This window comes from Mus caroli, unplaced genomic scaffold (assembly GCF_978045245.1).
Source record: "Mus caroli unplaced genomic scaffold, Mus_caroli_1 scaffold_11, whole genome shotgun sequence".
NCBI lineage: Eukaryota > Metazoa > Chordata > Mammalia > Rodentia > Muridae > Mus > Mus caroli.
Window position 1 is genome coordinate 87801547 of NW_028227266.1, and position 27810 is coordinate 87829356.

General features: G+C 41.6%; 1 protein-coding gene, 1 long non-coding RNA gene, 1 other non-coding gene and 1 pseudogene across 5 annotated transcripts in view; 3 read left to right on the forward strand and 1 right to left on the reverse strand.

Moving 5' to 3' along the window:
- Window positions 1–12041, forward strand: part of LOC147002098 (5-formyltetrahydrofolate cyclo-ligase-like) — an 81011-nt gene extending 68970 nt beyond the window's left edge. Inside the window, exons 3-5 of one of the 2 annotated variants that reach the window (XM_085827861.1) lie at window positions 806–862; window positions 2307–2430; window positions 11781–11870. In XM_085827861.1, the coding sequence (XP_085683987.1) occupies window positions 806–862; window positions 2307–2389 (140 nt within the window). In that variant the 3' untranslated portion in view covers window positions 2390–2430; window positions 11781–11870. Of the gene's footprint in view, window positions 1–805; window positions 863–2306; window positions 2431–11780 lie in introns of both variants that reach the window. The other variant, XM_085827860.1, reaches the window with a different exon arrangement.
- A 13487-nt stretch (window positions 12042–25528) lies between these two features.
- On the forward strand, window positions 25529–27140 carry LOC147002099 (uncharacterized). 2 transcript variants are annotated; one of them, XR_015044548.1, is made up of 5 exons: window positions 25529–25611; window positions 25865–25923; window positions 26013–26087; window positions 26440–26497; window positions 26702–27140. It is a non-coding gene; the product is annotated as an uncharacterized LOC147002099 (long non-coding RNA). The 2 variants fall into 2 exon arrangements; XR_015044547.1 differs by having other exon boundaries at window positions 25536–25923.
- Window positions 26547–26618, forward strand: LOC147002100 (small nucleolar RNA SNORD50). The gene has a single exon (XR_015044579.1). It is a non-coding gene; the product is annotated as a small nucleolar RNA SNORD50 (small nucleolar RNA).
- Window positions 27141–27378: 238 nt separating the features above from the next.
- Window positions 27379–27726, reverse strand: LOC147002101 (elongin-C pseudogene; annotated as a pseudogene).
- Between the last annotated feature and the right edge of the window lie 84 nt (window positions 27727–27810).

Below are 27810 nucleotides of genomic sequence, written 5' to 3' on the forward strand. Positions count from 1 at the left end.
TTCTGCTTGCCAGGCCATGGCAGTGGGAAGGGCATCAGTGAGATATAGGTTTGTTTGATTCTCCTTCCAGCCGTAATGATAATGTATAGAAGCACAGCAAACCCCACTGGCAATTAAAGATGAGGCAGGGGAGTTGGGGAATGGCTTTTTAAGCAAGAGCACTGACTGCTCTACCACAGGAATGAGATTCTAATCTCAGCACCCCACATTGCTTCTTACATCCATCTGAAAGGCCAGTTCCAGCATATCTGATGTCCTCCTCTGATGTTGATTTGCACTGCATGCATATGGTACACAGGTACTCATGTGCAGGCAATACAGCTGAAATAAACTCAGAAATAAAAGCATTCCCCCTGCCTCTGACGATGCCAAAGCTCCATGCCTTTGATTGTAAGTCAGAGATCTCCTTGTGCACTGCTTGTTTGACATCTGGCATTCACTTCTGATTGCTGATTTATGATAGAATTATCAGTGGAGTACAACTCTCTATAGTCACTGATATGAACCTGAATACAAAGGTCATGAAGTGCAGGCCCAATAATGCCGAAGAAGGAAATCCTCTTCCAGCTGGTCCTGCAGGATTTATCACAGCACCTCTATGGTCCTCTCTTGCCTGTTAAGTCTCTCTATAAAGGGCACTTTGTGGGTGGATGGCAGAGTGAGTGGTCTGGCCTCACTGCAGCACCCTCTGTAACATGAGGAGTCAATGAGCCAGTGGAAAGCTGAAGCTAATCTGGTGTGAACCAATGTGGCTATATCTTCTGCAGCCAGAAATGAGTGAGCCACTCTGTTTATTTTCTTGCAGATGCCACTGAAGTACAGCAGTGGGAGATAAGAAAGACATCAAAAACTGTTGCTCCTGGTAGGTAACTGCATTCTCAATCTATACTGTCATATGGGGAAGGTGTCAGAAGGGGAAAAGCATAGAGGGAAGGCTATATGTGAGCTCATTACCAGCCTGTTCTCTTCACACTGAACTGACCTGTAGGGTGAATGGGTCAAAGAACATGTTGACACCTGTATTGGAAACTGTGGCCTAGTAATTGACAGTGAATCTAGAACTCTGGTCCAGCTATGACCTCCTTTTCAGACATTCCTAGTTCAGAGTGGGCACATACGTTTCCAGGATTTAAAAGGCATGGCCACTTGTATTATATTTCCAGTGTCCTTTCTGGCTTTGTCCTCCTACCTGAGTCTGAACCTCATTTTCCTGCCTTGTCTCATCAGATCTCCTTGCTTTGTCTTCCTGTGTGTCACAACTTTCCTCTGAGCTCTCTGGGGCTTTTGTGTACTTCATGCTTAGTACATTTCTCACCAGTCTTCTCTCGTCTAGAGTATGAATCAATGGAGAGTATATTCCCCAAAGTCTTCTGTGAATACCATGCAGTGGGGTCAGGTTTTACTTTATTGGGAAGTATGTATGTATATATGTATGTATGTATGTATGTATATATGTTTGTCTATCTGACTGTCCTGTATTCTACTTTGGATGCACTGATTCAGCCTTGTGTAAACTCAAGGACTCATCTTTCTGATCAATGTGTCCACAGAGATGCAGGAGCCCACCTCATAGGCCACATTGTCTGACCATGATTCTGTCTCTTATCCACAGCCTTTCCCAGCTTCTTCCCTATTTCCTGTAGTAAAATGGTGACTCTATACTTTTTGCCTAGTAATCCATAAAAACCCTTCTACCCTGTTACTGATTCTGCTAACTGGATTGTACTGGCCACTGGATGTGACCTAACCATCTAATATGTGGTTCCCTGCATTCCCTTATATTTTGTGCCTAAGTTTATTCAGTTGTACTCTTCCCTTGAAATCTGGGCTCACTTGAATCCCATAAAAAGTTCATAGGACAGCCAAAAAAACAAAAGGGAAGTGTATACAATTGGACATTGCTTAGGAACATGCTCAGTAAGACATAGTTGAATCTTACCGGATCATCTGGTTCATGCCTTCCCTTGTGGAACAGTGGGGAAGGGTTGTATTTGCCCCACTGGGGAAAGCAGGGGAGCTGAACAGAGGGGGGACAGGGTTGCTGAGCACAGCACAGTCAGAAAGCAAAGCTTTGTTTCTGATGTAAGAGGAGACCCAAAGGGAATGTCCAAAAGTTGCAAACAAAAAAATAACAACCAAAAGAATTTTTTCCCAGACAATGTTGATATAAGAAAGGTAGGGTATGTGTTTGAAGTCACTCACCTCGTAAGGTCAACTTGATCCTTGCAAGAAATCCCCAACCGGGTCCCAGAGCTTTGTGCCACAAGTCATTTACTATTTTGAACCTATTTCTACTCTATTTCCAGTGGTCAACATTTTATTACCACCAGAAAATACATCAGAAGATGAAGATTATGTCCCGATAAAGAGGGAGAAGAGAAGGAAATAGAGGAGGTGCAATTACTAATTAAAAGCCTCCATATTGCTCCAGTGAGTACAGCACACCCAAAGGCTTCAGGAACTTAAAAAACATTGAAGGGATTGAGGGGCAGGGCACAGAGAAACAGAAACAGAGACAGACATTCTGAGCCTCCAGTTTACCAGGATAAAGAAATTTTATATCAAAACCTTGTAGATTTCTCAGGAGATATTAAGAATGATGGATGCAGGGGGGCTGATGGTGAGGGGTTTGGGGTTTGGAAGGACAATGTTAACAAGATAGAACAGTACTCTGAGGTACAAATCCCAAGGTGGGAAGGAATCTGACATCGAAGGAAACCATCAAGTCCCCATGGAGGGTTTCTTACTTAGGGTTACTATTGCTGTGATGAAACACCATACAAAACTTGGGAAGGATAGGGTTTATTTGGCTTACATATCCTTAATCACAGACCGTTGAGAGAAGCTCATTAAGGAACTCAAACAGTAATGGAACCTGGGAGCACCATCAATGCAGAGGCCATAGAGGACTCCTGCTTACTACTCCTTAATGGCTTTACAGCCCACTTTCTTATAGAATACAGGATCATGACTCTACAGATGGTCCCACACACAATAGGCTGAGGCCTATCACATCAATCACTAATTAAGAAAATGATCTGTAAGCTTGCCTCCAGCCTGGTCTTGTAGAAGCAATTTCTCCACTGAGGTGCCCTCCTCTCAGATGACTTTAGCTTGTGTCATGTTGATGTTAAAATAGCGAAGACTAAGGTCATAAGAATGAAAGGCAAATACATAAGCCATGAAGTACCATAAGGTTGGTGGTACTAATCATGTCAAAGAATGTATAAATAGCATCAAGTGTCAGAGTTGGGAAGTAAGGCTGAGAGGTGAGAGTGGACAAACCTCGCCAGGCCAGACTCAATAACACCCAGTACAGGGGTGAAGAGATTTGATGGAATGAGAAAGTAGATTTTTCAGGAGCTCTTTCCACTTCAAGGTAGCAATGTCTCAAAGATCTGTGGTGCCATTCAGCTAGAAACCACAACTCTACCTTGCCAGGGTTTTCTCTAGGTATGAGTTACTGGAGGCATGGAGAGTTGGAACAGACAGGAAAGAGACCTTGAACATAGGAAAGTGGATATTCTCAACTATGACAGATGGGAGGCCTAGGAAAGGGCTGTCCAGCCACTGCAGAGTTTCGTGTCTTTTGATATAACCCTTTATTTCTCTGTTCATAAGCTCCAGGCCTAGTTATGAATGGGGGGGGGGGTTGGTAGCTGTTATCAGAGAGGTGCTAGCAATGGCCAGAACAACCTTAGTACAAAGCTTCTTCCAGGTCTCTGAATCCAGGGACAATGGCTTTGTCACCTATGAAACCTCTGGTAAGATCTAGGTCCTTGCTTTACTCTTGAATTTCCATTATTAGCCAGCCTCCTTAGACCCCTAATCCTACTGATACTGTGCTTCAGAGGTTATTCTGTCATTTCAAACATAATTATAAAAATGCAGAGGTGTGTTGGCTCATTTTGTCAGCTTGTATCACAATCTAGAGTTATCTGATAGGTGGAAATCTCAATTGAGAAAATGATTGCATAAGATCCACCCATAGAGCATTTCCTTTATTTTTTTTCCACTAATTTATATATTCACCTTACAACCCAATCTCAGCTTCAGCTCCTTCTAGTCCTCCCTCGCTGGCTCACATGGCCCCTTACCCCACTCCCCACTCCCCACTCCCCTTGTCCTCTCAGAAGGGGGAGTTCCCTCGACAGGAACCAACCCATTCTGGCACCTCAAGTCACTGCAGGACTCGGTATATATTCTTCCACTGAGGTCAGACAGGACAGCCTAGTTAGGAGAGCAGGATCCAGAGGTAGATAGCAGAGTCCTGGTAAGCCACCACTTCAGTTGTTGGTGCATTTGTATGAAGACCACTAAGTACATCTGTGCAGGGAGGCTAGACCCAGTACTTGTATGCTCTTTGGTTGGTGGTTCAGTCTCTGGAAGCCACCAAGGGTCCAAGTTAATTGACTTTGCTGGTCTTAATTTCAAGTCCATATCCCCTACAGGTACCTCAATCCTTCCCACAAATCTTCCACAAGATCCTGAGCTGGTCTTGAATCTCCATTATCAGCATCCTTAGGCTGTGAGTCTTTGGGTGGAGCTTCTCAGAGGACACTTATGTTATGCTCCTGCCTCTCCAAGTATAGCAGAGTATCATTAAGAGTGTCAGGGATTAGCTCTTGCCCATGGGATGGTTCTCAATTTGGGCCAGTCATTCCCTCAGTCTCTGTGACATCTTTATCCCTAAACTTTTTGTACACAAGACAAATTTTAGGTGAAATGATTTGTGGGTAGTTTGGTGTTCTTATCTCTTCACTAGGAGTCCTGCCTAGCTATGAAATGGCCACTTCAGGCTGTATATGCCCCAATGCTAGGAGTCTCAGCTAGAGTCACCCTCATGTACTTCCTGGAGTCTCCTCCACCCCTGGTCTCTGGCACCTCCTAGAGATCCCTGCCCCACATCATGCTATCCCATCTACCTCTGTTTTCTGTTCACTCTCTCAGCCCTCTTTCCCACCCTGCTTCCTCAATCCATCCATCCCCAATCACAAATTTTCTCCCCTTCTGAGTGAGATTGAAGCATCCTCTCTCAGGCCCACCTTGTTACTTGGCTTCTTAGGGTCTGTGGATTATAGTATGGGTATCCTGTACTGTATGGCTAGTATCCACTGATAAGTGAGTATATGTCATGCATGTCCCTTTGAGTCTGGGTTACCTTACAGAGCATGATATCTTCTAGTTCCACACATCTGCTTGCAAATTTTAAGATGTTCTTGTTTTTAATAACTGAGTAGTATTCCATTATGTTCATAAACCACATTTTCTTTTTCCATTCTTTGGTTGAAGCGCATCTGGGTTGTTTCTAGTTTCTAACTGTAACAAATAAAGCAGCTATGGATACAGTTCAGCAAGTGTCCTTGCCAGATGGTGGAGCATCTTTTCAGTATTTACCCAGGAGTGATACAGCTGCATATTTATTTAGAACTACTCTGAGAACTGCCAAATTGATTTCCAGAGTAGCTTTTTGCACTCCCACTAGCAGTGGAGGAGTGTTTCCCTTGCTCCACATCATTGCTAGCATGTGATGTCTCTTGAGTTTTGAATTTTAGCCTTTCTAATGGGTATAAGATGGAATCTCAGAGTTGTTTTGATTTGCATTTCCCTGGTGATGAAGGTCATGAATCATTTCTTTAAGTGTTTCTTGGCCACCCAAGATACCTCTATTAAAAATTCTGTTTAGCTCTGAACTCCATTTTTTTATTTGGGTTATTAGGTTGGTGTCTAACTTCCTAGGTTCCATAGATATTTTGGATATTTTACCACTCTCAGATGTAGAGTTGGTGAGATTTTTCCAATTGTGAAACTTTTCAATTTCATGAGGTTCCATTTATGAAATGTTGATTGTAGTGCCTGGGCCATTGGTATTCTGTTCAGGAAACTGTCTTTTCTACCACTGTATCCAAAGCTATTGTCCACTTTCCTCTATTAGATTTATCTTATCTGATTTAATGTTAAGGTCTTTGATCCACCTGGACTTGATTTTTGTTCAGAGTAATAAACATGGATCTATTTGCATTCTTCTACATGCAGACATCCAGGTAGACCAGTAATAATTGTTGAATATGCTTTCCTTTTCTCCACTGTATGGTCTTGGCTTCTTTCTCAAAAATTAAATGTCAGTAATTGTGAGGGTTTATTTCAGGGACTTTGATTCTTTTGATTAGCCTGTCAGTTTCTATACAAAATATCATGGAGTTTTTATTTCTATTGCTTTGTTGTACAGCTTGAAATCAGGGATGGTGATACCTCCGGATGATATTGTATTATACTGGATTGTTTTAGGTATACTGGGTTTTTCCTTTTTCCATATGAAGTTGCTAATTTTTTTTCAAGGTCTGTAAAGAATTTTGTTAGAATATTTATAGGAATTCCATTGAATTTGTAGGCTGCTTTTGGAAAGATGACCATTTTATTGTTAATTCTATGGATCTATGAGCATGGGAGATCTTTCCATCTTCTGATGTCTTCAGTTTCTTTCTTCAGAGACTTGAAGTTCTTGTCATACATGTCTTTCAATTGTTTAGTTAGAGTTACATCAAAGTATTTTATATTATTTGTGGCTATTGTTAAGTGTGTTTCTACATTGTCTTGCTCAGCCAATTTATTGTTTGTATAAAGGAGGGATACTGTTTTTTAGTTAACTTTGTATCTTGCCTCTTTTTTGAAGACATTTATCATTTGTAGGCATTCTCTGGTAGAATTCTTAGAGTAACTTACATATATTGTCATATCCTCTGTGACTAACAATACTTTACTTCTCTTCCAATTTGAATTCACTTGATCTCATTCAGATGTCTTACTGCTGTAGCTAGAACTTCAAGTGCTATATTGAACAGAGATGGAAAGAATGAACCGCCTTGCTTTGTCCCTTATTTTAGTGTAAATATTTTAAGTTTTTCTCCATTTAATCTGATGTTGACTATTGGCTTCCTATATTATTGTCTTTATTGTGTTAAGCTCTGTGTGTTGTATCCCGGATCTCTTCAAGGCTTTAACATGAATGGGTGTTGGATTTTGTCAAGGGTATTTTCAACATCTAATCAGATGATCATGTAGGGGTTTTTCTTTCAGTTTGTTTATATGGTGAATTATGTGATTGGATTTTTATATATTAAACTATCCCTTAAGCCCTGTGATGAATCCTATTTGATCAGGGTAGATGGTGTTCATGATGTATTTTTGGATTTGGTTTGAGAGTATTTTATTGATTATCATTGGTTTGAGAGTATTTTATTGATTATCATTGGTTTGAGAGTATTTTATTGATTATCATTTCATCAATTTACATACGAGAAATTGGTCGGAAATACTCTTTGTTGGCTTTTTGTTTTAGCTTTCAGTGTGACTATGGCCTCATAGAATGAGTTTGGCAATGTTCCTTCCATTTCCCTTTTGTGGAATAGTTTGAAGAGTATTGGCAGTAGCTCTTCTTTGAAAGTCTGGTGGAATTCTGTTCTAAAATTATTGGGTCCTGGCCTTTTTTTTTTTTCTTTTTGTTTTTTATCAGAAGAATTTTAATGGCTGCTTCTATTTCCTTAGGTCCTTAGGAGTTATATGGTAGTTTAGATTGTTTACCTAATATTTATTAACTTTTAGAAGTGGAATCTATTAAGAAAATAATCCAGTTCCTTTATATATTCCAATTTTGTAGAGTCAGGCTTTTGAAGTAAGAGCTAATGATTCTCTGGATTCCCTCACTTTTTGTTGTTATGTCCCTCTTTTCATTTCTGATTCTGTTAATTTAAATAATGTCTCTTAGCTTTTTAGTTAGATTAGCTAAGGGTTTGTCTGCCTAGGACTGGCCTCAGTTGGCCTTCCTCAATCTGTGGGAGAAATCAGGAGTTCCAGTTCCAGGCAAGCAAGGAGTTGGTGTGGATGACAAACAGACACAGACACAAAGAGTGTGTCTATTTGAATGTAGTTTTTCCACGCAAACACCATACTTTTAATACAGAAGAAAAACAAGAAAAACAGATGGATACATCGACAAGGTACATCAACACAAAACAAAGAAAATGCATAAATAAAAAGATGGTGGGAGCCAGGCTGTGTTTACCACTGAGAATAGGAACAACCCTTAATTAAGATCAGCTAACACAGGAGCCAGGTGAATGCTCTGATGCAATGCTAGTCTATTGTTAAACCCACCACCAGGGGTCCTAAAGTAAATACCTGATTATGCCATTCCTCTGGGCCTAGTGAAAAAACCCACATCAGGGGACTTTCTTTCTACTAAGCCTTTCAGGAATAATACTACTACAACCCACCTATTTCCTAGGCCATTGTGTATTCCTGTGTATGGGTTTGACTCGGCTATTGTTCTAAGTAATTACTATGTAGACTAGCCCTGAGCTTTCTAGCTCTTATTCAAGTAAATTGTAATACCTGATTACTTTCACTGTCTCTACTATAGGTAAATTTGAATGTTACTCAATAGGTAACATTCTTACTGAATTACAAGCTCAGGGTTGGCTTCAAGGGCGTCCCAGGACATTGGAACACTGTGGAGGTTTAATCTAACTTAGCTATATGTGAAAATCAATCCTAAAAGGCACTTATAATAAAACAATACTGAAAGAGAGCAGACAGATCCATACACCAGACTAATGCGGGGAAAGGTTCTGAGGATACATGATATGGGAATGCCAAGGTTCCAGGGGGCTAAGTTTCCATGAAACTCTTGGCTTTAGGACTGCTTCCAGGTTTCTAGGCCTGTCACATGAGTCACTACTAGAGAGGAGGTAGCATTGTCTATCTCATTTTTTCAAAGAACCAGCTCTTTGTGTCACTGATTTTTTAAATTATTCTCTTTGTTTTTAATTTATAGATTTTTTTCATCCCTGAGTTTGATTATTTCCTGCAGTCTATTCCTCTTGAGTGGGTTGGCTTCTTTTGGTTGTAGAACTGTCAGATGTGCTGTTAAGGTTCCAATATGAAACCTCTCTGGTCACCTTATGAAGGCTCTTAGTGCTATGAACTTTCCTCTTACCATGGCTTGTATTGTGTTCCATAAGTTTGGTATATTGTGCCTTATTTTCATTGAATTCTAAAAAGTCTTTAATTTCTTTATTTCTGTTTTGACACAGTGGTCATTGAATAGAGAGCTGTTCAGTTGCCATGAGTTTGCATGCTTTCTGTTTCTGTTGTTAAAGTCCCAGGTTTGATCTGATCCATCTAAATCCATCATGATCTGATTGAGTTATCCAGTCCCTTGTATCTGTTGAGGATTGCTTTTGGCTAGTTGTATGGTCAGTTTTGGGGACGGTTCCATGAGCTGCTGAGAAGAAGGTATATTCTTTTGTGTTTGTGTGAAATGTTCTTTAGATATCTGTTAGACTCATTTGATTCATAATGTCTAGTAGTTCCATTATTTCTGTGTCTAGTTTCAGTCTCAGTCACCTGTCCACTGGTGAGAATGGAGTGTTGAAGTCTCTCACTATTAATGTGTGTATTTCAAAGTATGATTTAAGCCTTAGTAATGTTACTTTTACAGTTGTGGGTGCCCTTGCATTTGGGGCATAGATATTCAGACTTGAGACATCATTTTGGTGGATTTTTCCTTTAATGAATTTAAGATCTCTTTCCCTGTCTTTTTAAAATAATATTTGGTTACTACAGCTTGTTTCTTGGGTCTGTTTGCTTAGAAAAAATTCTTTTTTAGCCATTTACTCTGAGGTAATATCTATTTTTTACTAAGGTATGTTTCCTGTTAGCAGCAAAATGATGGATCCTCTTTTGACATCCATTTTGTTTTTTTTTGTTTTTTTGTTTTTTTTTTAAAGATTTATTTATTGATTATATGTAAGTACACTGTAGCTGTCTTCAGACACTCCAGAAGAGGGCGCCAGATCTTGTTACGGATGGTTGTGAGCCACCATGTGGTTGCTGGGATTTGAACTCCGGACCTTCGGAAGAGCAGTCGGGTGCTCTTACCCACTGAGCCATCTCACCAGCCCCTTGACATCCATTTTGTTAGCCCATTTCTTTTTATTGGGTAATTGAGTGCATTGATTTTAGAAGATATTACTAACCAATAATTGTTCATTCCTGTTATTTTGATGTTGGTGGTGGGTTGTGTGTGTGTGTGAAAGAGAGAAGGGGGAAGAGGGGGAGAGAGGGAGGGCAGGCGAGGGACAGAGAGAGAGAGAGAGAGAAAGAGACGAGTGGTGGGATTCTTTACTTTTGGTTCTGCTGGTATGAAATTATTATTTCTTGTATTTTGTTGGGTGTAGTTAGCCTTATCAGGATGGAAGTCTTCTGTGGGGCTTTATTAATGGGAAAATATTGTTTAAATATGCTTTTGACATGCAATCTCTTGGTTTCTCCATCTATGGTGGTTGAATGTTTAGCTGGATATATTAGTCTGTACTGACATCTGTAGTCTCTTAGGGTCTGCAAGACATCTGCCCAGGTGCTTCTGGTTTTAGAGTCTCTGTTGAGAAATCAGGTGTGCTTCTTATATGTCTGCTTTTATATGTTACTTGGTCTTTTTCCTTGCAACTTTTAATATTCTTTCTTTGTTCTGTACATTTGGTGTTTTGATTATTATGTGGCAGGAGGAATTTCTTTTCTGGTCAAGTCTATTTGGTGTTCTGTAACCTTCTTTTATATTTATATGAATCTCTTTTAGGTTAGGGAAATTTTATTCTAAGATTTTGTTGAAGATATTTTCTGAATCCTTGAGCTGTGAATCTTCTCCTTCTTCTATTCCTATTATTCTTAGGCTTGGTCTTTTCATAGCATTCCAAAATTCCTTGATGCGAGCGTTGTGTCATGAACGTTTTAGATTTTGCATTTTCTTTGAAATATCATTTTCTTCCATTTTATTTTCTACACCTGAGATTCTCTCTTCTATCTCTTGTATTCTGTTGGTGATGCTGTGTCTACAGTTCCTGTTGTATTTTCTAGGTTTCCCATCTCCACGATTGCCTCAGTTTTTATTTTCTTTATTGCTTCTATTTCCATTTTTTGTTCTCAGACAGTTTTATTCATCTCCTTTACCTTTTGAATATATTGTCCTGTATTTCTTTAAGGGGTTCATTCATTTACTCTTTAAAGGCTCTATTATCTTTAGATGATTGTAATTAAGGTCATCTTCTAGTGCTTTAGCTAGGTTAGGGTATCCAGGGCTTGCTATAGTAGGATATCTGGGCTCTAGTGGTACCATATTGCCCTGGCATTTTTGGATGTTGTAAGTGTCCAACAACCTGTTAATAATTGTCGTTAAATGTCATATAAAAATAAATTAGATTTAGCCTTCCTAGACAAAACTCTGCTAGTTAAATAGTAAATTCGGCAAGTTTGGAACTGATAACTCAAAGTACTCAGATGATCTAAGTTCACTCTTCTGGTCTTGACTATGAGTATAATACAGGGAGACTGTACCTTCTAGTCTGGCCACATTCCCATTTCAGGTAAGTTTGTGGTGATTGTGAATAATTTCCAAAGTGTGTGTCTTTGGAGGGTTACATGGCTAAGAACTCAATAATACAGTCCAACTCCTGTGATCTCAAAGAATGCTGTATATCTGGGGCTTTGACATCCACTTGTTCAATAAGAAAACTTAATTATGGGAAATTTAATACCTTACGCTCAAGTGCACAGGGTTGGTGATGTACACACATGCATATGATAGCACACAGGCACACAGGAACACAAGGTGTGAGGAAATAAACAGTGGGAGACACAGGACAGATGCAAATTACTGAACCTTCCAAGGCAGAATTAACACCATCTTTCCCTTCCTGAGCTCTACTTTCTCTCTTCCTTTCTAGTATTAATAGTATCGTGTAGAAGACACCAGACTTCCCGGCTCTGGGCACCTGTGACACATGCTGCTACCTGGTCTGTTTATGAACAACAATGTATGGGACCAGCCTCAGAGTAACTTCAACCAGCTGTCTGCATAGATCAAGGCAGATCTCCACGATCAACTTCAGGTCCCCATTTGCCCTGCCTATTTAGGCAAATTAACATCTCTTTATAATATATTCTTTTTAAAGTTCCTAAGTGCTTTTAATAGCTTAGAACTTTGTGTTTCTATGTGCTTTTAGCTTCATTAAATGTCTATACATTGAGTCCCTTTGTTTTTTATTTAAGTCTGAGTATTCCTATGGAGTCCAGAATACAGTATCAAATAGCTGTTCTGATAGGTAATTGTGACCCCCCCCCCCAATGTGACGACTTAGAACTGAACTCAGTTCTCTGCCAGAGCAGCCAACATACTTAGCTACTGAGCCACTGTTTCAGCACCTACATCTCCATCTTGGAGGCACATTTGATATTTAGATAGGATCTGGCCACAGATTCAGACAGGTTTAAATGTACTTTCACAGACTATCTCCAACACCAAAGAGAAGAGGAAAACTGTCTACAAGAGGGGGACATCATCCCTGAGAATCCTATGTAGTGCATCCCATGTAGTATGCCTGAATTCTGGAAGCTGACCTTTGGTCCCATTCCTCTGGAGCCTCTTCATAAGTCCACTGGGTACCTGAGTAGTCTAAGACGCCAACTTCAGGGGTGCTTCTTCAAAAGCTGGCTTGGTCCCTCTAGTGCACTCCAGATGCGCAGTCCTCACACAAAGGTGATAAAGGCCATGGCCCTGCCACAGCATTGTGGTTCAGGGCCTTGTACATGCAAGGCAAGCATTCCTTCCAAGAACCACAACACAGTCACAAAACCTCTTTGGAAAGTAGTTTTCATTGAAGGAACATGGATATTTTCCTGAAAGAGTCAAATTGCATATCTTTATATTTGGAAAATGTTTGCTTAAGTAGCAATTGACCAGTTACCATTATAGTCCATAAAGGTCAGAAAATTTTCAGCATATCACAAAGAAAGGTAAATATATTACTTATTTTAAAATGTGATTTTATAAAATGCACATCAGTGAAGCCTGCCTCATTCGGCATTTCTCCCCTGGAAATGTTAGTCCTTTATTGAATGAATGCCACTCTCTGAGTTCAGTCAAAGAAGCCACTCCAGCAGGGATTGGAAACTTTTACAGTATTTTGAGATATACCGATTTTATCTGTGTGTGTGTGTGTGTCTGTGTGTGTGTGTGTGTTGATCATATGGGACACTTGCATGTGTGTGTACATGTGTGTAGACATCAGAGGTCAACTTCAGATGTTTGTTGTTCCTCAGGAACCATCCACGGTTTTTTTGTTTGTTTGATAGACTGGGTTTGGTTTTCTTTTTTTGTTTGTTTGTTTTGTTTTTTCAAGAAAGGGTTTCTCTGTATAGCCCTGGCTGTACTGGAACTCACTTTGTAAACCAGGCTGGCCTCAAACTCAGAAATCCACCTGCCTCTGCCTCCCAAGTGCTGGGATTAAAGGCGTGTGCCTCCACCACGACCGGCCCATCCACATTTTTTATAGGGTCTCTCACTGGCCAGGAGCTCACAAGAAGGCTAGGCTAATTAACCTCAAGCGCCAGGCCTCTGCCTATCTCTACCTTCCCAGATCCTCCAATGCAAGAAGGCTGCTCTTGTGCAGCACACACTTTACAGATTGAGCTGTCCCCTAGCTCTGCCTTACCTCAGCCTGCTCTTCCAGAGGTCCTGAGTTCAATTACCAGCAAGCACATGGTGACTCACAACCATCTGTAATGGGGATCTGATGCCCTCTTCTGGTGGGTCTGAAGACAGCAACAGTGTACTCATACACATAAAATAAATATATCTTAAAAAAAGAGAGAACTGTAAGAGCTCATGTTACTACAATAGAATAGAAATATAACAGAATAAAAATATCAAAGAGGCAGCAAAACATTCCAGAAACTAGATAGTGACTTTATTGGTATGGGAATCAGGTTAAAATGTGATTGCTAGTCTAATTGTTGTCTCAAGGTATGACCTCAAAGTCTGCACTTCAGACATTTAGTTTACAGTTGACTAGCTAGATTCCAAGACATAATCACCAGTATGGTTGCTCCTATCCTAAATGGTAGTTTAAATTTAAAAAAATTAATTTCATAAATTTTACATTTAAAACCATCTTCCTTGGCCCACACAATATCTGTGACTATGGCCCACACTTGAATAGTCCAGGGATAGGACACTTACTCATGGAAGAAAGTTCTGCCCAGCAGCATGTATTCCAAAACATGATTTTCAAGCAGCTCTCTGTAGACTGCACATTAAGGTAGAGTGCAGAGGGATAAGATACTGGAAATACGCATTTTGACAACTCTCCCCAGGCATTTTTATACAAGTTAAAGTTAGAGGAACATTCTACAAACATCCAAGATCTGCTCTCTAGAAGTCAAACTAATACAGAGCTAGGTGAGTTTCAGACAAGGATAGGAAGTGATCCAGCTTATCTGCCATCAGGATATAAAGCAAATATAAAATAAATAAATAAATAAATAAATGAAAAATAAATAAAATTGACTTTGAACAAGGGGAAAAATGAAAAAAGAAAAAGAAAGAAATCAAATAAACCCCAGACGCCAGTTCTTCCAGCCATGAAAATCAAAGCAAGTTGATTAGAGGTGAAAATGCTATTGTTGGTGGAGCTGTTGGTGGAGCCTATGATAAGAGCACTATGTAGGATGGAGGAGAGCTAAGCCATCGGCCTCCAGTATTCAGCAGGTGTGCATTTGGTCCCCCTTCTATTCTCTGATCCCATCTACCTCTGGTCCTCTAGGTGCTAGTGTGAGGATAAGATTTTACATCCAGTTTTGAGAATAAATTTCATTCCTGGAAGGACCAACTAAGAAGTCCATTCTTCTACAAACTTTGGACACTTCTTTTCTTTCCCAGGGACTTATTTTGGGATGAACTTCAATGAAAATGCCCCCATTGGGGCTCGAGAGATGGCTGAGTGGGTAAGGGCACTGACTATTCTTCCAAACTTCCTTAATTCAAATCCCAGCAACCACATGGTGGCTCACAACCATCTGTAATGAGATCTGAAGCCCACTTCTGGTGTGTCTGAAGACAGCTACTGTGTACTTACATATAACAATATATAAATCTAAAAACAACAACAACAACAAAACAAAAATGCCCCCATAGTCCTATAGGGAGTGGCACTATTAGAAGATATGGCCTTGTTGGAGTAGTTCTATCCTTTTGGGTGGAAGTGTGTCACTGGGGTTGGGCTTTGAGGTGTCAGCTACTCAAGCCACATCCATATCTCTCTGTCTTCCTGCTGCCTGCTGATCCAGAGGTAGAACTCTCAGATCTTCTCCAGCACCATATTATGTGAATATCACCATGCTTCCCACCATGATGATAATGGAACTATAAGTCAGCCCCTAGTTAAATCTTTTCCTTTATGAGAGTTACTGTCGTCATGGTGCCTTCGGACAGCAATAGAAACCCTAATTAAGTCACTACTACTTCTTTGATTATTCTTTCCCTTTCAGATCTAAAATAAATAAATAATAAAAAAGAGTTTCATTTTCTTTAAAAAGAACAATTAAAAGTTCAGCTCCATTATTTTATTTTATCAATTTCATCCCCATTTCTCTCGATTTTTATTTATTTCTGTACCACTCTCATAGCATCTCAGTGGGGGGCCTAGTTTTCAGTGTAGTATTTGATTTTCCCCTCTTGGATCTTTTCTCCTTGTGCTCAGGTTTCTAGTAGAAAATGGCTGCCTGGCAGTGGTGGCTCTTGCCTTTAATGCCAGCTCTTGGGAGACAGAGGCAGGCTGATTTCTGAGTTTGAGGCCAGCCTGGTCTACAAAGTGAGTTCCAGGACAGCCAGGGCTATATAGAGAAACCCTGTCTCAAAAAACCAAAAAAAAAAAAAAAAAAAAAGGAACACTCTTCCATTACTGGTGGGATTTCTAGCTGATAAAACCACTTTAGAAATCAATCTGGCCGTTAAACAGAAAATTGAAAATAGTTCTACCTGAAGATCCAGCTATACCACTCCTGGGTATATACCCAAAAGATGGCCCACCATACCACAATGCTCCACTGTTCATAGCAGCTATATTTATAATAGCCAGAATCTGGAAAGAACCCAGATGTCCTTCAACAGAGGAATGGATACAGAAAATGTGGTATATTTACACAATGGAATACTACTAAGCTATTAAATACAATGAATTCATTAGGCAATAAACTTCTTCGACAAATGGGTGGAACTAGAAAATATTATCCTGAGTAAGGTAACCCAATCACAAAAGAACACACATGGTATGCACTCACTGATAAGTGGATATTAGCCCAGAACCTTGGAATACCCAAGATACAATTCACAGAGCACATGAAGGTCACGAAGAAGGAAGACCAAAGTGTGGATGCTTCAGTCCTTCTTAGAAGGGGGGACAAAATACCCACAGGAGGAGATAAAGAGACAATGTGTGGAACAGAGACTGAAGGAAAGGCCATCCAGAGTCTGCCCCACCTGGGGATCCACCCCATATACAGTCACCAAACCCAGATATTATTGTGGATGCCATCAAGTGCTTGCTGACAGGAGCCTAATATAGCTGTCTCCTGAGCAGCTCTGCCAGAGCCTGACAGATACAGAGGTGGATACTCTCAGCCAACCATTGGATTGAGAACAGGGTCCCCAATGGAGGACCAAAGGACCTGAAAGGGTTTGCAGCCCCACAGGAAGAACAACAATATGAACCAACCAGTACCCTCCAGAGGTCCCAGGGACTAAACCACCAAACAAAGAGTACACATGGAGGAACCCATGGCTCCAGCTGCATATGCAGCAGAGAATGGCCTTGTCGGACATAAATTGGAGAAGAGGCCCTTGGTCCTGTGAAGGCTCAATGCCCAAGTGTAAAAGAATGCCAGAACAGGGAAGAGGGAGTGGGTGGGTTGGTGAGCAGGGGGAGGGGATGTGGGATAGGGATTTTTCAGAGGGGAAGCCAGGAAAGGGGATAACATTTGAAATGTAAATAAAGAAAATATCTAATAAAAAATGAAAAAAAAATTAAAAGTGGAAAGGGAAAAAGGCCAGATAGCATAGAAGGCAAACCTATCAAAACTGCACCTGACTTCTCAAAAGAGACTCCAAACACTATAAAGGTCTGGGCAGAAATCCTGCAACCTTTATAAAACCACAGGTGTCAACCTAGACTATACCCTCAAAACAGTCAATCAACATACATGGAGAGAACTAAATATTTCAAGACAAATCCAAATTTGGACAATATCTATCCACTAATCCAGGCCTACAGAGCATACATACTAACTAGAAGGACAATTCCAACCTATGACGTATAACTACATCCAAGAAAACACAAAATGTAATTCCATATCAACAAAAACAAGAAAATCACCCACACACACACATACACACACACAAACAAACAATAACACAATCAATATCAAAATAACAGGACAAAACAATGACTGGTCATTAATATCTCTCCCTATCAATGGACTCAATTCCCCAATAGAAAGACACAGGCTAATAGAATGGATGTGAAAACAGGATCCATCCTTGTGAGGCATATAATGCACCTTAACCTCTCATCAGGTGCTACTGTAATCTCTAGTGATACAGGAATATTAGCAAACCAGGGAAACTGCTTGAGGGACCTACCTCGGGCCCCTCAAACAGAGTAATCCTACAGCCTCAGTCAACCAATCCATTTGTCAATGGAGGACTATCCAACAGCTGCAGAGTGCAACCCCAGGCAGCCCAGGACCACTTTTCAGCCTCCACAATATATACCCGTGGCTCCTCCTCAATCAGGCTACCTTAAGCATTAAAGATCTTGCTCCCAGTCCCCACCTCCCACTATCAACTCTTTGACGTTCCAATAGATTCTGGCATTCTGACATCCCCCCAAAAGCAAAGGGAAGCTGTAATATCCAAAATAAGTTGAAGACCACCTAGCACCTTCCCCTCTGAAGTGACTCTCAGCAACATAGCTGTCAAAATGACTAAATCTACAGCTGCCAAAACAAAATGAGCAGTTCTCAGAAAAATAACCATAACAAGATAGCAGTTCCTAGGGAAATTCCCCCACCCTGCCCCACACTGAATTCTGAGAAAGATCACAAACCGCCCTGACCTTGATGATAGCTGTGATGTTAATAGCTGTGACGTTAATAGCAGACCCATAAGTTCAAAATGCACTATTGCTTTGTTGACCAAATCATAATAACCCACCATGGGGGCAGTCAAAGTGAGTCACTAGGCCAAAGGTAGTCACTATGCAAACCAACCAATGCCTGAAAGGGTTACTTGCTACACCAATGAGAATAGGCCAGCTACCCTGTTGCCTAAATCTGCCCCTTACAAGGTATAAAAAGCAGGGAAACTGCTTGAGGGACCTACCTCGGGCTTCTTTGCTCTCAGTCTCTCCTCTGGTCTGTGTGCTTAGAGGGGGTCCCCAACTTGTTGGATCAATAAAAATCCACTTGAAGTTTGCAGCAATAACAGTCTCTGTGATTTTTGTGAGTGAGGGTCTTTTGACAAACTCCAACAAAGCAAAATGGAGAACCACAGTTAACTTCTTCCTCCAGGCCCCAGACAGATCATTTACTAGACCCTGACAGACATTATCTTGTCCAGCACATTACACACCAACTGCTGTATCTGCACCCATGTGACACTAATTGAGGCTCCTTGGTGCTTCCAGTCTCCCCTGCTTTCTTCTCACAATGGCACCCTAGGTCTGAGGAACACTCAGTCATGCCAACAGGTGAAAAAGATAAATAACGCTAAAACCTCCCCAACTACCTCTGGTGCATCCTGGGAGAGGTTTTTAAAGGAATCTACTTTCAGGCCCAGTTTCCTTCTGTATACAACTTGTAGAAAGAGAGACGGTCTCTCCAAAATTAAAATAACATCCTCTTCTTCATTCCACGTCTCTCTTACACCTAAACCTATTCTAAACCAGCCTCCACTGCAGGCATCAGAGATGACCAAACCAGGCTGCTTGAACCTGGAAACTACACAGGCCCATCACTCCTCAAAGGCTCACAGAGAGCTCAATTTGTCCACTAAAGTTCATGGTCTTTAATATACTTTTGGGCTCAAACTGTGTATACTGCATTATTAAATGGAAAACTAGGCAGGGCCCTCACTGAAAACATGCTTACCTGATCTCATATCCCGTCTACACTCCTATGAGGCTTTGTTCTTCAAGTTCACACAACCTAGAATCAAACTGGGAAGAGGGAACCTCAACTGGGAAAATGACCTCCACCAACAGATTGGCCTGTGGGCAAACCAGTGGGCAAGTCTGTGGTTCATTTTCTCAATTAGTGATTCATGAAGGAGGGCCCATCTCCATTTGGGCAGTGGTGCTGGGCTACTGGTCCTAGGTATTAGAAGAAAGCAGGCTCATCAAGTCATGAGAAGCAAGCAGGTAGACAGAATTCTTCCTTGGCCTGTGCACCAGTTCCTGCCTCCAGGTCCTTGTCTTGAATTCCTTCCCTGACTTCTCTGGATGATGTGCTACAGCATGTAGCCTGAATTAATCCTTTCCTCCCCGACTTCATTCTGCTCATGGTGTTCTATGACAGCAACAGAAACCCTAAGGTAACTCCCTGTCTACAGGGTAGCTTAATGCCATTATACTTCCCTGAGTACCTATGGTCTTCAGCATTATGGGCACTTCTGGAAACCTTACACAGTTCCATTTTTTAACCCAGACTATCATATTACCATGAGTCTATCTGTGCCTTGCTGAGATCTGGACAGGAACAGGTACATTAGCACCTATCCCTTCCAAACACATTTCATCAGAACTCTATAATCTTACCATAATTTCCTCTCTGACCCAAACTAAAAGAACTGCACTGGATCTATTGTCATGTTCTTGCCCTCACCCTCACTATAGATACAGGAAATCCATGTTTACTGCTAAAAGACTATCCCCAATAACTCTAGGAGGCCAAGAGGTTCAACAATACAGAAACAGTGAAATGTACCTAGAGCAGTTGTATTTCAACACCATTAAGCCCTACATCTGCTGACTTGCACCTAAGAAGGAACCTGTTACTTTAACATCAACAAATCCAGATGAGTAAATCAAAAACAAAGATGCCAGTGATGTGAGCCAGCAAAGAATAACAATGAGGGTTGGTGGGACTTTAAAACCAATGTCTGGTTGTTACCATCCTGCTTGCTTCCATTTCTAGAAGTACACACGGCCATCTTGTATTTGGTTCCTGAAGTTTTAACCTGTCAATTTGTTTGTTCTAAGGTTCAACAGTTCTGCTCCAGAGAAAACTTCAACAAGGATTTCAACAGTTGCTACATAATGTGCCACTTCCTTTAGCCTACTACACAATACAATGTGGGTCTTCTATCACAACAGCTAGGTAGGACAGACACTGTGAGACACTGTTGTGTGACAGACTTTTCCTGAGAACAAGCACATGTCTACTTTCTCACAAAGATTTTGGTGACAAACCAAAGCTGTGAGTATACATGTTTTTGCAACCTACTTTTAATAAGATCCTACCTCTCCTCTAGCCCTCCACCCAGCAGAGGTAGTAGAAAAAAAAAGTTATTAAGATACAAGAGAAGCAGACCAGGTCAGCAATAGTTCTTTGGGGACGATCTTGATCTTCTTTGCAGCAGTTTGTTCCTGTAGCAAACACCAAATATGATTTATCAGCTGCATAACAGTCCTCTAGGCAAGCAGACAACAGGATGTTGTAGTTCAGTCCTGGAGAACCCTCCAGGATTGCCAAAAGTCCTAACGTGAGGCCACAGAGGCACCTGGAGAAGAGAAGTAGACGGGATCAGAGAATAGACCTGGGATCAACTGCACACCTGCTGAATGCTGGTGGTTTATGGCTTAGCCCTCCTCCATCCTACATAGCTGTTTTGTCATTGGCCAGCTCCACTAACCAAAATATCCACACATATAAATAACTTGCTGCCAGGCGTGGTGGCGCACGCCTTTATTCCCAGCACTCGGGAGGCAGAGGCAGGCGGATTTCTGAGTTCGAGGCCAGCCTGGTCTACAAAGTGAGTTCCAGGACAGCCAGGGCTACACAGAGAAACCCTGTCTCGAAAAACCAAAAAACAAACAAACAAACAAACAAACAAACAAAAAAACTTGCTTTGATTTTCATGGCTGGAAGAATTAGGGACTGGGTTTATTTGATTTCTTTTTTTTCCCCCTTGTTCAAAGTCAATTTTATTTATTTTTCATTTATTTATTTATTTTACTTATATTCACTTTATATCCTGATGGTAGATTAGCTGGATCACTTCCTATCCTTGTCTGAAACTCACATATTAGCTCTGTATTAGTTTGACATCTAGCGAGCAGAACTTGGATGTTTGTAGAATGTTCCTCTAACTTTAACTTGTATAAGAATGCCAGGGGAGAGTTGTCAAAATGCGTATTTCCAGTATCTTATCCCTCTGCATTCTACCTTAATGTGCAGTCTACAGAGAGCTCCTTGAAAATCATGTTTTGGAAAACATGCTGCCGGGCAGAACTTTCTTCCATGAGTAAGTGTCCTATCCCTGGACTATTCAAGTGTGGGCCATAGTCACAGCTATTCTGTGGCTAACGGGGCCAAGGAAGATGGTTTTAAATTGAAATTTAAGTTTCCTTAGATTTGAACTACCATTTGGGATTGGAACGGTTGTATTGGAGAGTATGTCTTGGAATCTAACTACTTGGCTCCAAACCAAACACACAGCAGCAATTGGGATCTTGTGTGAAATGCAGACTTCTAGGTCACACCTTGAGACAACTAGACCAGCATGCACATTTTGACCTGATTCCTGCACAAACCACACAACAGTAAAATCACTCTCTACAATATTCTGGAATCCTGTGCTGCCTCAGTTTACAATTCTGATGGCCCACTGGGCAAATGTAGCCAAATGTTGTATCTAAAATTTAACAAAAGGGAAGGTTGCTCAGCAGTTTAAAGCAACTAATTGCTCTTCTAGAAGACTTGGATTCAATTTCCAGCCCCCATATGGTGGCTCACAACCACCACTCTCTAGTCAAAGGGATTCTGACACCTTCTTCTGGCCTCCACAGTCACACTGCATGTGCATGGCACACAGACATACCAAGCAGTCAACAAAACACCAGTTCACCTCCAAATATATATATATATATGTGTGTGTGTGTGTGTGTGTGTAACACAAGCAAAACTACATCATCTTCTTTTTCTTGATCTCAAGAGTTCTGTGAGTCACTGGGGCCATCATTCTCTTTCCTGCCAGGGTCCTCTTGTCTGTTCCTGCTGTATATCATCACTGCCTACCATGACGTCAGCAACAGCACACTTTGATGACATGGTTATGAGGCTGGAATCACAGTAATTTTGAGACATTAATTAGCTCAGATCTCCATGAAATTACTATGACGGGGAGTGGGGAAGGGCATAGGGGCCTTTCAAGGCCAGCCTGGTCTACAGAGTGAGTTCAAGGACATCCAGGGCTACACAGAGAAACCCTGTTTCAGAAAACAAAACAAAAAAGAAAAGAAAGAAATGAAAATGAAGAAAATATCTAATAAAAAATTGGAAAAAGGAAAAAAAAGAAAAATAAAAAAAAACTGATTCTAAATCCAGAGAAATTTGAAGTTTTAAAAGATAATAAATTAATTAAAATCTTTATGAATTCTAAAAAAAAAAAGAAAGAAAGAAAAAGAAATTACTATGACAAAGTACCCAAGAAAAGCAACTTAAGGAAGCATTTATTTTGGCTCCTGTTTTTAAGGGTATAATCTATCAATTAGGAGAAAGGGTGATGGCAAAACATAGCTCACTTTGTGGCAGCAGGAGTGAGAAGCAATTGGTCACATCGCCTCCACAGTCAGGAGTGAACATTGATGCCCAGCTAACTTTCCCTTGTTTTCAGTGTTATTCTGTCTAAGACTCCCATGCCCCAGAGGATGATGCCATCCATATTTGGGGTGATCTCTCCCTGTTCAACTTCTCTGGAAACACCCTCGCTGTATCTCACACATACACCTATATCTATATCCTCTATCTATATCTTCCATATCCTACCAAGTTGACAGTGAACATTTGCCAGCCCTGTGGTGGAAACTTTAAGAAGCAGCTGACCAAGCTATCAGGTCAGTGGAGGTGCACTCTTGAAGGAGACTCTGGAGTGCTGGTTTCTTTCTCTTTGTTTTATTTCCTGGCCATGAGGTGAGTGCTTTTGCTCTGCTAGGCACTTCCAAAATAACCTCCAGCCTTACCATGGGCCCAAAGCAACGGAGAGTCCAGTTATGGGCTAGAACCTTCAAACCATGAACCAAAATGATTCTTTTCTCTGACAAAAGTTGATTATCTAAATCAGTCGTTCTCACCCTTCCCAGTTCTGCAGCTTTTTAACACAGTTCCTCAGGTTGTAGGGCTCCTCCAACCATAAAATTATCTTCACTGCTAATTCATAATTTTGCTAGTTATACGTCATAATATAAATATTTTGTAGCTATAGGTTTGTTAATGGGGTCTCAACTCATAGGTTGAGAACCACTGATCTGAATTCTCTTGTTATTGTGATGAAAGCTAACACTTAAGATCAAAAATACATGCTAAAAATCATTTTGAAGAAAGCATTCTGGGCTGGAGAGATGGCTCAGCGATTAAGAGCACAGACTGCTCTTCTGAAGGTCCTAAGTTCAAATCCCAGCAACCACATAGTGGCTCACAACCATCTGTAATGAGATCTGATGCCCTCTTCTGGGGTGTTGTTTAGACAGCTACAGTGAACTTACATATAATAAATAAATTTAATTAAAAAAAACACCCGTGCACAAAAGCTGGTGTGGTGGCATGTGCTTTTAATCCCAGCACTGCTGAGGCAGAGATGTGATGAGCCCTAGGGCCTGCTGGCCAGCCAGCTGTACCTAATTCCTGAGCTTCGGGCCAAAGAAAACAAGATAAGGGCACTCTGGAGGCTGAGACAGGCAGACCTGTCTGAGTTAAAGACTCCATGGTCTACACAGGCCAACTAGAGCTACATGGTAAGACCTTTTCTCACACCTCACACACACACACACACACACACACACGAAAAGAAAGCATTCATCTAATGACCTTAAAAAGCTAATACTGTGGCTATGGAGATGGCTCAACAAAGCATTGGCTTTGCAAGCCCAGGGACTCGAGTTTGATTCCCAGAACCACATAAAAATGACGTTAGTTGTGGCCCATGCTTATAACTTCTGAGCTGGAAGGCAGAAACAGAAGGATCTCCTAGACTGGGCTCAGCCACTCTAGCCTGATTCCTGAGCTCCAGATCAGTAAGAGGCCCCATCTCAAAGGAATAAATGGAGCTCTTCAGGGTAACACCTAAGGCTGCCCTTCATCCTCTGTATGTACCTGAGCACATAGATTTTAAAAAGAACCAAATTAAGATCACAGGCTTGAAATGTAGCCCAGAGGCACAGTCCTTAACCAGATGCTGTGACAAGCTTTTACCATATGTGATTCTATTCCCTACCTTCTTTCTATGGCAAACCTTATGTGATGTTCTTACCCAAACGGCTTTTATTCACTTATTATCATTACTACTGCATGTGTGCATGATGTGTGTGTTGACCCCCATGCCACTGTGGAAATATGGTGATCAGAGGATAGCTCTGTGGAGTTTATTCTCCCTTCCATCTCTACCTGTGTTTCAGGGATTGAACTGAGTTCACCTCATTTTCATGGCAAGCACCTTTATCCAGTGAGTCATCTCACTAGCCCCGTTTGCACTAATTCTTAAATTCTGCCTGGTCGGAGTGGATGGAAATTCCTTACTGATTGCTTCGGGAAGGTCAAAGACTTTGGTGTGGGGCTGGTGAGATGACTCAGCGGGTAAGAGCACTGACTGCTCTTCGGAAGGTCCTGAGTTCAAATCCCAGCATAAAATAAGTCAATCTTGCTATAAAATAAATAAAGGACAATTGGTGGCTTTTGACCTGCTGCCTCCTCTGTGAAACAGAATGTTTAACTTCTGAGGATATTGACAGTATAATTGTCCCTAAAGTCTGGTAGTGAGAGGGGTGGGGCTGGGGTGGAAGTTGGACCTGGCTGGGCGCCCAAGCAGGCATTGGATAGCTAGCACCGGACAGTGTGGTCCTCTGCAGACCAGCAGCATCCCCAGAGTGCATGAAGGATAAATGCGTGGCTTTTCCATTTCACCTGCATAGTTCTGTCCTCCAAGGTCCCTCCCCCGGCGCGGCTGCCACCGGGGTTAGAGTTGGGGTGAAGTCAAGGCCATTCCTGGCTGCCAACCTTCTCGAAGCAGGCAGTGCCCGGCCTGCAACTGCCGCAGTTCGTTTGAATTTTGGCGCCACTCCCACTCCACGTCGAGCTAAGCCGCCTGCCAGACTGGGAAGAGACCGGTGGCGGAGAGCCAGCGGGAGCGCGCGCAGCAACGGAGACACACGCGGCGGGCGGGCGGGTGGGCGGGCGGCGCGCACCATGCCAGAACAGCCTGGAGGAAAAGACCCACAGTGTTTCCACGCCTTGTTTCAGGAACGGCCACGCCCCCACGTGCTCTCGCGTCCAATCGGTGCCAGAGGGAGGGGCAGCCTTGCTCTTGCTCCACTGAAACTATAAAGGGACCTGCGCGGAAAGTTGTAGGTTACTCTTTTAGGCCACCCGGTGACCAACCAAAATGTGGGGTTCCAGAGTAAATACAGATGCTCCGGTTCTGCGGAGCAGCCCTCGGGACTTGAGCTTAGGGTACCGCTGTAAACTACCTGGGAGAAGTGCGCAGCAGCAAAAGAGATTTCGGGTTTGGAGCTTAGGTCCTGGGGAGATTGGGACTGGGCGGCCTGACTGAAGGCCACATGCATTCTGGTTCCTCAGGCCCAGTTTGGGTTGCTTCTTACACAGCAGGGTTTGCAGAAAAATATGCAAGGCTTTTTGTGCTGTTTGGAAGGTTCAGGTGACACCTAGGTGACATCCGATTATATGCACATGAATCCTTTCACAGGGACCATGGCCTCATCATTCTTAACATCCTCAAAGCAGTTGCAAAAAGATAAAAAAAAGGTAAGGGAGATACAGCTTAGTTTTCTAATTGAAGTATTGGAGCAACAGGAAGTGGTGTGTGATGCTTAAAATGTGTTTCTTTTCATTAGATGAAGGGGAGCCCAAAGCATCCGAGTGAATTCGTAACAGAAAATAACTTGATTAAAGCCTGACTCTTTTAAAAGGTATGTATGAAATCTAGATTTACATTTTTGCCAGCATACATTTTTACTGTTGGTGAAAAGAGAATCCGCTTCCCGGAAATGTATTGTTAAATAGTCCTGGCCAAACACAGCAGCTTCTCCTACTCTGGCCTTTCTAAGTTGGAGTGGCTGTAGTGAATGCAGGGTGTACAAATTGATTATACAAACAGTTGTGAGACATACCGGGTCTGAACAGTGATGGACTACATCCCGAAGATGATGACCTGAACAGGGATACAGCTTCTGAGAGAAGACCATTGTGTTTAAGTGAAGTTTAAGTCTTGTTTGTTATGCAGTTCTTACTCATAGCATGTCATGGTACCTCTTTCTGCAGTGAATGCTGACCAGTGAGATGCCAGCCTGCCTGTGAAGATCCTGCAGCAGGAGTGCATGTGAGTGGTGCTCTGTTTTGTTTTCTGCTGAGCTTACTGTCGTTGGTCTAGTCTATGATGATCCTTTCCCGAACCTGAATTCCTGTTGAAAAACTATAATTACGGATCTGGCTTGTGAGATGGACCATTACAAAGGACTATTGTGTTCTTCTTTAATGTTGGCAGTAATGTGATGCCTGTGGTTTTTTTGTCTTTATATTTTAGGGGCGGTGACACAAGACTTCTTGCGAATGAACACTAGATATGGTAACCACCCAGAAAAGGCAGAGACAAGAAAATTAAATAAATTAATTAATTAATTAATTAGTACTGGGATGTTTGAGATGGGGTCTATCTACATGTCTCTAGCTGTCCCTATGTAGTGATTGGGGACAGCATCTGGTATGGCCTGCAGAGTTGATTCCTGTATGTTTTTTTGTGGGCTGTATGTAAATGGGTTGCTTTGATAATCCATTTGACCGTGTTCTCTTCTGTGAAGGTCATGGGTGAGCTGATGACAGACATAGCTGTACAGACTGAGTAGAGTGAATGCAATCCTGACTATAAAGCAGCAGTTCACCATTTTTGTGATTGTAAAATTGGTTCTGAGCCATTTCCTTATTCATCTGACAGTGGTTGCTTGGGAGTGCTGCAATAAACATTCAGTAGCAAATATTTCTTCAGGTTTTTTGTTTGTTTGTTTGTTTTTTTTTTGTTTTTTTTTTCGAGACAGGGTTTCTCTGTATAGCTCTGGCTGTCCTGGAACTCACTTTGTAGACCAGGCTGGCCTTGAACTCAGAAATCCACCTGCCCCTGCCTCCCGAGTGCTGGGATTAAAGGCATGCACCACCATGCCCCAGGTTTTTTTTTTAATGCTGAAAAAAAAATAAGTTTATTATAATTTATTTTATTTGACCATCTAGGAAGTTTGGGGCCATCAGCAGTTCCAGTGCAATTTCGGATGCAATTGGGAATTCTGGAATTTCAATGGAGCTGTTAGTATAGGGGACCTTATAGGTCAAACTCATGCACACTTTCAATAGCATGTGTGAGGGAATCGCTCTAAAATTGACCTCGTTGGTTCCATTCTCTGCAAACTAACCTGGACCGCTCCACATGGCCTGTATTGTTCCTGATGTTGATGCATGTTCTCCTTTTACAATAAATTCATGACCATTAGAAGACAATGATTTCACATACATAGCATCAGGGCCTTCACAGCCTCTGTAGGTTTTCTCCACTCCATCCATTATGTTCTTGTAAAATCCTGTTTGATCCCAGAGGAAATTTAGTAGTTTTCTGTGCAGGCCTAGACTCGGCCTGCTTGTAACTTG